Genomic DNA, 12,349 nt, shown 5'->3' on the forward strand with positions numbered 1-12,349 from the left:
TTGCTTAAGTCATTTGTGCTGCAAGAGCACGTTGCGAAGGAAAACACCACCTACAATATCCTGTGTCACCACATGCGGTTCATCACGAGCACATTCGAGAACTTATGCCAGACGATACTGTATATATCACCATTATTAGGGACCCAGTCTACATGTTTGAATCGACATTCACTTACATGCGATTCGACAAACAATTCGGGATAAACTCTACTGAGCCTTTAAAGACCTTTCTCGACCAACCTTCTTACTTTTCCAAGTTCGGAGTAAGAAACCCGCAGCATTACCGTAACCCCATGTTGTATGAATTTGGGAACATTGGGACAGAATCTAACTCGGAAGAGAGTATAAAATTCGACATTGATCGAATCGAGAAAATATTTTCTGTTGTCATGATCGCAGACTATTTCGAAGAGTCCTTGGTTTTGCTGAAACACACGCTTTGCTGGGACATCAATGACGTCACGTTTTTCAAAATTAACGCTCGGAGAAATGAATCCATACGTGGCATGACAGCAGACATGGCTGAAAAAATCCGCCAGTGGAGCAGGGCGGATGTCATTTTGTTCGATCACTTCAACAAAACATTGTGGTCTAAGCTTTCCAAGCTCCCCTTCGACTGGAGAAAAGAGGTGGAAGTCTTAAAGGCCAAAAATCTGCAATTACAAGACGAGTGTCTTCAGTCTGACAGTGCCAGTAAAGCAGATATAAAGGACAAGCGCTTTGGGGTGTACCAACCAAAAGGCATTCACATGGAACACTTCCAGTTGAAGGAAAATGCCCTGATGAACGCGACTTGTGTAAACATGGCAAAATCAGAAATACCATTTACACTGGAGCTACACGACAAGGAAGAGCGCAGAATTTTAAATAAACTTTAAACTAATTTGACACTAGAATTCTCATAGCATGTAGGAACAAGTTTTCGTTACGTTTGGAGCAACTTCAGTTTATGCAAAAAATCTAACTAAAAGAGTATCTGCTAAGACATCTGTCATAAATAGCAACAACAACAATGTCAAACTGACGTCACAAACTAACGTCATAGATATCAAGCTGGAATTCGCCATCTTAACTTTGCAAAGATGATATTGTTTTGAGCTCTAAAACACGATGTAAACAGACTAAAACGTTTATTTGAATTTTTGGTACTGTTGAATAAATTCAAGATATTAACGAATTTCAAGGTACGACAAGCTGAATATACCTAAAGTATAAAAGTGGCCGCCCCAACGAAACAACCAGCTATATAATAGTATTACATTACATTCTACACTGTAATCTCTACGAACAAGTGCTTTTGAAAAAAAATGCCTTAGCGTGTAGTAAGAATAATTTGCCTATATGCTAAATACGTCTGCAGTATATCGATAATTGATTGTTATGTGTAAAGTTTTGTTTCCAAGCTGCCAATAATTGGGCAGAATATTTGACTGATAGGTAAGATACAGTAGGTGGTGGACATTGTTTTGTGCGGTTGTAAAGACAGTATCAGGGATTGGTGCAAGAGCACAGTGCACGGTGACAGCGGTTAGACTTGTATTGAGTGTGAATGCACAGTTTGACGGTGTCAGGGGTTGGAAGACTGAGTGCAAAAGCACAGTCTGCACGGTGGCAGGGATTAACTGTTAAAAAGTTGAAGACAATGCCTTACCTGTAACTACATGGCCGTCATGTTCTTCGTTCACACATTCACCACACACCATAACCTCACACCGGCCACAGAACAGATTCAGCAGCTGGTCAGAGTGCACCAAACACCGATCCACCGGGGCCTCAGTGTCGGGCCCACGTTCCACTGTCGCCTGGAAGGTTTCTGTAAGGCTTGCGATGAAATGGTTGTCTTCGAGACCTGTTTGGAAGAACGAGAAAACATTCAAGTTGTTTCTATCGTACCCACTAAATCGCCTCATGGCGACTAGCACACCAGTTTCGAACTGAACAGTACATGTTGCAGACATGGACAGATTTGTTTGATCCAACCACACCGGGAAGTGTTGCTATTGTTTTGATACGTGCGGTTGGTTCTTTAACGTGCCTGGGGTGGCTATCCCGAAACACGTGACCTCAATTTAACGTCCTATCCGAGGGACGTCCCGAGCCGAAGCAATGTACTCATTTTCACCTGAGTTGAGTGAGGAAATACAAATCTTTATTGACACGACAAAAGCACAGCGGCTTTCGTAAGGTCTACATGTATATACATATATATACACATATATGGATATCTATAGGTATGAATAAATCAACATATAGGGACTAGCATGTCATTTACACTATTGCTTCTACGGTATAGACATTCTTGGATATATTTGCCTACTTGTACACAGTGAGGATTATCGCCTCCCAGAATGTAGTTCAATTTATCTATCGCAAATTCTTTAGAGCAAGCGGAAAGTAATGTGAACAGCTCTGTGCGTTTGTCATTATATCGAGAACAATCCATAACAAAGTGACGTTCGTCTTCGATCTCATTTGGGCAGAATGGACAAAACCTCTGGTCACGGGGAATTTTAGTATATCTTCTGGCCTCTATATTCAGTTTGTGACTACAGATTCTTATCTTTGTAATTGCTCTACGAAGTTCAAAACTGTGTACATTCGAAAGATACTTCTTTTGTCCGTATCTTTCCTTTAGCGTAGAATAAATGGAAAGTTTTGAGTTATTCTGGATAGAAGAATGCCATTCTTGTATGTATATATCCTGTTAACGGAGTCGTAATTGGTCGGTTAGCATATCAACATGATACGACCTCGGATTTGTCCATACATGCCCGAAACCATTATAGTTGAGAATGTCAGTTACATGATTTGTCCAATCGTATTCACCAGAAAGTAAAACATCATATGCTTCACGGAGTAAAAAATCTTCGGGTAACTTTGCTAGTCGGTGCCAGTATTTAATTAATTGTAACTCAGCATTGATCGAAATGGGAAAGGTTCCTAACTCACCACGGATGCCGTCATTTGATGATTTCGCATGTACTCCCAGTAAAAAATTTTTGAAAACTCATGTCAATGGTATCAAATTCTGGAATACTAGTATGTGAAGGAAGTCGTATATTTTCAACTGTGAAGTTGTCATTTTCTAATTTCAATCCAGATGCAAGTCTCAATAATCTATCTTTATCTGATCTTTTCTTAAAATGGACGACGTAAGTATGACCGAGGTCCGAAGACACACTCTAACAGTTGCAGGGAGATTTCCCTCTAAATGGAGTTTGTTTAAAAAGGTACAGAATACAGTTTTTGGTAAAGATTCTGGAATTTGTTTTGATACAATAATTTTGATTGCTTTAGAAGTTTGGTCAAAACATGTGAGTTCGGCTCCATACAGTACGATAGGCAAATAGGTCTCAAGTACCTTTCTAAAGGGCACAACAACCCTAACTTCAAGGTCACGGTGTCACCACAAGACCATGTATGATGTTCGGCTCAAAATCATGTTTTGATTCTAGTTAAAGTCTCAGTTCACCAAAATTAATAAAATCATATTAGTCTCATCGGCAAAATGTGGCAGCCGAAACCTCTACTTACAATAATATTCAATTGCACATGCCACATCTAACTAAAATGGAAAAAAAAGATCAATTTATTCAAATGAATGATTTCATTTTAAAACTTCCTCTACTTCTACGATCACCAATTAATATCAACTTATGAATGATCAATAACTAATCAATAATCAATTAATTCTACTCAGTAACCTTGCTGCCCCTACGGCTGATGAGGCCCTGGCCCTGGGTCCGGTGAGGTGAGAGGAGGAACTTTGATCAATCGTATCCGAATCAAACAACCGCTACAGGGTTTACGGTGAGAACAGACTGAGAGTGTTACCTGCGACGCCATTTTGTGGCAGTGTGATTTCTCGTCTGCAAGTCGGGCAGTTGAAACTCTGGCGCCTCCCGGCATGCTTCAGGAGACATCTCTCACAGAAAGTGTGCACACAGGGAAGTATCTTCGGCTGGCGAAACGTCTCGAAGCAAATCTGACAGGAAAGAAACTCCTCCCGTACTTGTTGTCTGAAGCCAGTGTCAGCCGCCGCCATGTTGGATTCCACGGGTGTGTCCTTGAATGTAGTGCAGCGTGCATTTAGCATAACATGTAAAGCTCTACATTAGTGCAACGTACATTTAACATAACATGTAAAAATCTACCATATCAATGTTTATACAGTAAGAAACCCGTATCAAACAAACACATATTCATTAAAAAATCCCATGATTCGCATTGTAATAATCGTTCTTTCGTTCAGACGCTATTGTGCATAGTGTCGCATAGGTCAGCAATTTTCCTTACTGTTTCTGAAGCAGGGTATATCTTACAGGGAATGGTTGCTAGCCCTTCCCCTTTAACGTGCCCAAGGCACATCCTTCAACACAGGATCGCTGTTTTATATTTCTTTTGAAAGACTGGTGCAGCCCCAAGCGAGCCCTGCCTAGGAACTTAGCAAGGTCTCCCAATGACAAAGTACTAGAAAACCCAACTGTGAGACTGCTTCCAGTTGAGCTATTAAAGTTACCGAATCGATACACTATGGAAAACCCTACCCAGTGTCATGCTTTAGCTCCGAGCTATCGTGCATTACCTGGCCTGGTCTCGGCTTTCCTTGACGTGTATCCCGCGTTTCTGAGCACAAACTAGTAGTTAGACACTGTGACAAACGTGCACAGCAAAATGGCCTTCACGCAAGCTGACAAAAAGGTGACAGTAACTCCGAGTCACAACAAAATGGGACAGCGTAAAAAACAGCCACTGGCAACATTTACTAACGTCTGAGTAGGCATATAAAGTCACAGACAAAGAATACGCCGCGTAACGCTTCTGACGTATTTGCCTACGTTATACTTTCTTTTGTGAGCGATTCTCCCACCCTGGTTGAACAATGTGAAGATTCACACAGGCTCTGACTATGAGTTGTGAGGCGAGTTCTTCGATTCAACAGGATGTTTCCAGTATTGTCAAACCCTCGCCAAGGGTGAAATCACAACAAAGAAAAAATGACCTTTGATTCGCTTGAGTTGAGCAGTTGCGATGATGAAGAGAGACACCTCACACCTGTATACATGCACTTTTTCGTGGGAACGTATTTCCAGAAGTGGCAAGGGCGATAGATATTTGTCTATGAATGATGTGTTGAGGTGAATGTTGCAAAGTAATATCAATTATTAAGTTTAGAATACATATATAAACTGAGGTAGAGTGCCCTTATTCTACTAGACAGCACAATTTGTGACAAAATGTCAAAGGGCACTGCTGAGAGGTAACAAGGTGTGAAATCAAGAGGCAGATAATTATAGTGTCTTCACAAACGGTCAGTCACGCTCCGTTAACTTGGCCAATTGGGCATTTTTCTCGTGACAGTCTTTATTTTGAAATTTATTCATGGCCCCAATTTGGAGATACAAAGAAAATCAGGTCAGGGCTAGCCTGCTATGTAGTGGGGTCATGTGGCATAATGGTGAGTGTTCGGCTCATAACCAATTGGTCCCGGGTTCGAATGCTGTCACCAATCTTGTGCCCTTGGGAAAGGCATGGATTTCTTTATTCCACCCAGGTGAAAATGAGTACATAGCTTTGGTTAGGGTCGTCCCTTGGATAGGACGTTAAATGGAGGTTCCGTGTTTATGAGAGCCACACCTAAATCACGTACAAGCACCCACCGCACTTATTGACAATCCCTGCATGGCAGATATAGGAAAATATATCAAAGAAGGTTTAGACATTAGAAATTCCTCAAATGATTGTAAAAGCCTCCAATGATTGCAAGAAACTTATCCCATACTACAACTCCTGTATTAGTTAGATAAGCCTTAAGTTAAGCTATAGAACTGTAGTTATGTATATGCCATACTTTGTACCTCGTACCATTGTTGTGCAATAAAGTTATTATTCATTTATCTTATTGAAAATTGTAGGGGTCCTTTAAGGTGTACGTTGTTCAAAACCTACAGTACTATGGCCGCACCTGGGCAATTACTGTTGTATTTAGGTCACTAGACGCTGTATACAGGCTGCCATGACAGATCCTTGCGATTTGAGCACCACCAATAGTAAGCTCCTTGCAATTCAGCACCTGGCTGCGAGGGGCGCTATTTGTCGATCTCGTCTGACCCATGTTGAAATCGCGGCTCTATCAAGCACAAACACCCGCGCTCATAGAAGTTTACGAAGTAGGTTAGGCCTAGGTCAGGGATTGGACGCGGGTTAAGAAAAGTATGTTAAACAGCCTCCCCACGAATTTTTAGGGATTAAAAAAAAACCTTTATTCAGTATAATTCAAACATTCAAATGCATGTACATTGGATAGGACCCCCAAAACAACATATAATACGACAAAACCAGGTGGAAAAGAGGGAAGGGTAACACTCATTGAGTCATTGGCCGAAGATTTAACTAACAGGCGTGTCTAAGGGCTGGCTGACATTGGCATATTGACAATTTAGCTTTAAAGCACATGAAGCTTGGTTGGAAATTTTTCATTTTTAAAGATAACAAACAATATTCGTATGGCCACAGCAAGTGTGCAAAAATAATGAGATAGTACTAACGTTAGTGCGAAAAAAAAGATGGGTAAAAAAGACAAGATGACTAAATTTTCAAAATAAACACCATAAACGTCGTATTTCAAGCTTTGCAGAAGTGACAAAACGTGGCATCACAACTAACAAGGCATTAATTCCTGTATCTAAGAAGTGATGTAGTGTGGCACACTGGTATCACTTGCCAAGCTGGCAGCTACATTCATGGCTTCCATATTGGTGACACTTTTACAACTATCCAGCAAGTTTCACTTCTGCAACTATAGTCACGGCTACCTCCCTAGTGTCACTTTTACAAGTATGATTATTAGGCAACAACACAACATATTTGCCTCTTTTGGTCCCTGAAGAGGAGGAAAAAATCTTGCTTTTTTTCTGAAATCAGGCGAAAATTAATGAGCGCGTTGACGTCATCCATAAAATTTACGTGCTGTGGCCTATACAATATTTCCTGCTTCATGCAAATGTTTGGACCCCCATTGGTCAGAAGTAGAGAGGAAAGGACCAATCACAGCTTGCACAAATTGCAGCAAATTCAAGATGGCTGTCGACCCATGTCGGTTGATGGAAAGTGTGTCTCTGTGTCTTTTGGTGAGTATTTTTGGAAATTTCTATGTTATCTGTGACTATCATTAACGGGAAGAATACGTAACAGATGAAGAAATAGATGTGTTAAGTATTTTAGGTGATATCGTGTAGACTTATCCTTAAAAAGACGCGAGTACAATTTGTGTGCTGTGTCGCCTGTCAGCCGCTTGCCCGGGCCTGACTGAGAGAGTTGGCGCCCATATATTTTTAAGGAACTCCAATCCGCTTCTTAGCCAAGCAAACTGTACACACTGCCCACAATACGTTTTACGTTATAGTATAAGGATTTTGATCGCTGAAGATTGATTTGCCCTTGTAGTGTGAGCTGAATCGTGTCCTTGCTAAAATGGTTTGATGGGCCTACAGTCTTACACTACGCATTTATTTCTTCATTTTCCACAAATACAACACCGTACGTAATTAATTCTCAGAACGAATATACCAACTTTTGAGCTTTACATATAGCCGAAAAATATGCCGCTATTCATATCCATCTGTAGGGCAATATTAGCAATGTTTTCCTGTATCACTACTTTGTTTTAAAACTGCCCCCCTCCCCTGTCTACCAGTTCCAAGAGAGTTCGGAGACCTCATACCACCTGATATATTTAGACCTTTTTTAGATGTTGTGCAATGTCTTCAACATTTACATACTTCATGCATGGTGGCATTCACATTTATCTAATTAACACATGGCATTTTTACATCAATTTTTAGTATGCATTTTAGGTCCTTATTTTCATAACTTTCTGTTATGTTGCACCTGCCATAGAATAATTTGATACATACATTTCCTATTTTGAAGTCTTGTTATTGGAAAACACTGAAATTATAGAGTTTCCTATTTGATGATGCAAATTGCCATAATTCATATGAATCGTTGTTTTTCTCTTTCTAAATTCTAAATGTTATATCTTTGAATTGTCCTATCATGGAAGGCTTTAGGTATATAATATTCATTATGGAACTTTTGTTGTGATTAGCATGATTATCATCTAATAAAGTCAATTACGTCAATCATCATGTAAACTTTCGTCAAACCGCTTTGCTGTTTTGTAAGATTTCCTTGAAATCTTGCTGGAGAGAGTTTTTATGTCCTAGCTGTGAATTGATATGCAAAAGAGATCTAGTTGGAGATCTCATCCTGGATTTCTTATCAGGGCTCGAAATACTATTTTCTGCATACCTGCACTGGTGCAGGTAACATTGAAAATTACCTGCACCAGACAAATTTTACCTGCACCACTCTGAATTTAGGAAGTAGTGATCATACTAAAATTGTTTAGTTACATCATTTGCTATTTTCTTCTTTTATACCTTATAGGTGGTAACAGTCAATGCAGCTAATAACAATCCATATACACCTACATCAAACTTCATAGGATATTAATATTTAAAACCCAGTACATGGACCAGTGCAGGTTAGGTGCAGGTAGACACCAGAAATACCTGCACTGCTCCAATATTGCCTGTACTAACCTGCATATGCAGGTGGTATTTCGAGCCCTGCTTATCTTCATCAATGAAAGCTTTGAATTCATAACTGTATTGTTTGATTCATATAATATGAAGGTACATTTTCAAAGTAAAATCTTTATCACTATTTTTATTTCTAGACCACATGCAATATTTAGCAAGATTGATGTTCAAACACATTTGGAAACAAACCGTATGCATTGCAAAACTTATATTATGGTCGGAGCTAAATTTGTATGGCATTGGATAATTTGGCAAACTAATGGCCATACAATATTGGGCTTGAAATACCACATGCATAATGCAAGTTTGTGCATGTAAAATTAGTGTGGTGCAACAGTACTTTCAGACCAAACTTGCACTTGTGCAAGTTGCTTTTATCCACTGTTACCTGGCATTTAAGAATAAGCTTACACACATCAAGAATATTATATGACCTTGACAGGCAAAATAGAATGACCCTGAATAAAAATGTAGGTCTAAATTTGTTCTTGGAGGTTAGAAATCCTGGTAAACAATATCTCAAGACCATTCCATCTCAACAATGCCAACAGTGCTTTTGGTGTTGTCTAACCTAGGGACTACCCTAACATAATTTGCAATTGAGTTACAGTTGCATGCAACTTACTAGTAGTGTTTTTTTAGTTAGATAGTTGTATTGTACTTGAGTTGTACAGCATCACTTCATTATTGTAGTGACATTGAAGAATTGTGATGGATGTCACTCAAAGCATCTGGAAGAAATTTCTGAATCTCATCCAGTTGTAAACGTTGAATCATCTTTAATTAAAACTAAATTCACCTCTTTATGAAACTGTACAATTTAAAACCAACAATTAAATAACTTCATGTATCCCCTTTTACTTACATACATGTGTAAATTTTCAGAAGAGGAGATGTAGGTTTCATTGGTCACTATTTTAGGTTGTGCGAGTAATTTCTTTCTGGTGTAAGTAACTTTTGGCTTAACTTGCACCAGTGCAAGTTACCCAAAAGTGAATTTCGAGCCCTGCAATAATATTCTCTCCAAGCAGAGGTTGATGGGAAAGTCGTGACCTTTTCCTTATGCTGTCTTTTTCTGTCAGCTATCCCCACTGACAGAAAAAGACGGTATATAAGGAAAGGGTCACTATTTTCCTCAACCTCTGCTTGGAGAGTAACAATCATACACTGGTAAAAGGAAATTTCTCAAGGCTGATTCCGCTGTGATTTTGGTCTGCATTTTCATTTTTTTATTAAGAGCTATCAATATAATCACGCAATGTAAATGCTATCTAAAGGTGATCCCTGAAAAAAGATGTTAATTTACTTCCTTATACTGGCCAATCCCGCTAAGTGGGATCTCTTTTATATAAATGATAATAAAGATTATTACCTTGATTCTCAGACATAGGCCACACTGACTTTATTTTATGGCGGCACGCTCTTTATCTGTACATGTTAAAAAACACTCAGACGAGGCTCCACACAAGTCAAGACCTTGCAGACTCCTACTAGTAGTCCTATTGCCTGCAAAAGGCTGGCATGTGCTTAAAACTTAATATGTGTTACTGCAAAACTTGCTAAAACTGCTCCTATCTTCTCAATATATATATAGTCATTTAATCAACATTCATATATCATCCACAGTCCCTGGAGCCATATACCTTCTAAGTGTACGTCTTCGATCGGTGTTGTCTATATATTGAACAATGAAAATACTTCAGCTGAGTCTGCTAAGACAACTTAATATGTTCTGTGTGATGCCCTGTGTTCTTTGGTTCAGTTCGTAATTTACTGGCTTTAATTTGTGCTATAATCCAACTTGATTTAGAAACATCCAGTGGTTTACTAGTTTGGACAATTCCAGAAGTTAGCATGGTCAAGGATCCCAGACGGAACAACAGAGAAGCGACTGTATATATAGTGTATAATGAATGTCAGAGCTAGAAGTGACTAGTATATAATTAGAAGTTTATTTGCAAGTTCATGCCCAAGGGCTAATTGCAACTATGCAAGTGCATGGTGTAAACATAGGAGTTTTTCCACTGACAATGAACTGTTATAAACAATATTCTACTCTAATACTAACTAGTGTTGGCTATTGGCTAAACAGGTTGGGTTTGACTTCTTTTTTGGAAGCAGAGGGAGATGAAAAGCCCCACCTTTTCTACAATTTGTGGGTTCTGCGATTTCAAGGGAAAAGTGGCCTTTTGTTCGTCTGTAAGTGTGAAAAAGTTGGGCTATGTCCTTGTGACTTCTCTAAACAAAATGATTCTTTCAGTTTGGTTAAATGAACACTTCGAAATAAAACATAGTTCGACTTCCACTGCGTGCATGTGCATCCAGGTGCACCCAAAATTGGAGCTGTGGCGCACCCAATTATTTTCTATGGGTCCGGTTCAGGTCCAGATAGAGGATCAGGTTCAGGTGATCCGTACCCACCCCTAGTTACCGCTGTTCGCAGCTGTATCTCTATGCAGGCCTCGAAATTAACTGTTTTCTCTATTGTCCCAGAAGTGTTCCCAAAAATGAATTCCAATCGTCCCGAAGTGAGGATGGATGGTCCCAAGCAGGTTTTTAGGAAGTCCCGTATCACAGCAATAAAGTTGAGTCAGACTCAGAGTACAATATTTCTGTATAAACTGTATAATTGTCTGTATAATTGTCAATTACAATAAACTCAAAATCAATGCAGATTCAAATGTGTCTTGTCTATTATTAGACAAACAGTCCCACATATCTCCAGAAATTTGAGACAAACCAAACATAGTCAAGTGGAAGTTGGGAAGAAAGTTTTTTGTCTGTGGAAAAATTTGTATTTTGTGTAATAGCATTCGTACTGTAGACTACAGTCCTTTACAGGACCACTTGCTGTAACTTTAGTAGCAAAACAAGTGGAAGTTGGGAAGAAGTAGTTTTTTGTCTGTGGAAAGCATTTGTATTTTATGTAAGAATATCATCAATAATGGTACTATATATAGATAGACTGTAAATGCACAGTCACATATCAAATTTGGGGGCCTTCTGGTAACCAAAATCTAAGTCACACGCCTGACAAACGTATGATTGGTTTACATTCTGATATTGATCATTTTTCTACCGTCCCAAAAAAGGTCCCAAAGTGATTTTTTAGTGGTCCCAGACTAAATTTTTTGGTGCCCCGGGACTATGGGACTACATGTATGTTAATTTCGTCACCCCTGTCTATGTTCCATTTGTTGCATTCGTATGTATTTTGGGATGTTGTCTGCTAGTCATAACTGCGTGATGATGCACATTGTTGTTGTAGCTGTTTCTATAAGTAAATGTAATATTTCAGAAAACACCCCTATTTCGACAGAATTAAAATGGGGCACGAATGTCGTTAGGCTTTTGTGTGTTTGTGCCTTTTTTCAAGCAGATGTATAGGTTTATGTGGTGTTTCAACCTCCTTCGTCTGGCAGCATTTGCTAGCTCTAATCAGATTGGATCTATATCTAGCTCCCTTCACTGTGTTCATTTGATTGTTGCCTAGTATTGAAATAAAACAATTACCTGGACATATAAAGAAATTGCAATAATATCATACACAAATCATGTTAATCAGAAGTTAGTTTGAATAATTGAATTATTGATGACAAACTTTACCTGCACCATTCTCAACTTAAGAATTATCATTTTATTCTTCAGGAACCTGATGCATTGCTATATTTTCTTACACACTTTATTGATGCAGCTAATAGTGATAACAATCCATACACACCTAATCATAGGACATTTATGTA

At 39.0% G+C, this 12,349-nt stretch overlaps 1 protein-coding gene across 1 annotated transcript in view; it reads right to left on the reverse strand.

Moving 5' to 3' along the window:
• LOC118403429 (tripartite motif-containing protein 2-like) overlaps positions 1–5,381 on the reverse strand; it is a 13,659-nt gene extending 8,278 nt beyond the window's left edge. The window contains exons 1-3 of the mRNA XM_035802142.1: positions 4,586–5,381; positions 3,835–4,066; positions 1,652–1,849 (exon numbers count right to left, since the gene is read on the reverse strand). Of these exons, the coding sequence (XP_035658035.1) occupies positions 1,652–1,849; positions 3,835–4,045 (409 nt within the window). The 5' untranslated portion in view covers positions 4,046–4,066; positions 4,586–5,381. The remainder of the gene's footprint in view (positions 1–1,651; positions 1,850–3,834; positions 4,067–4,585) is intronic.
• Between the last annotated feature and the right edge of the window lie 6,968 nt (positions 5,382–12,349).

The sequence above is a fragment of the Branchiostoma floridae genome, chromosome 16 (assembly GCF_000003815.2).
Source record: "Branchiostoma floridae strain S238N-H82 chromosome 16, Bfl_VNyyK, whole genome shotgun sequence".
Lineage (NCBI taxonomy): Eukaryota > Metazoa > Chordata > Leptocardii > Amphioxiformes > Branchiostomatidae > Branchiostoma > Branchiostoma floridae.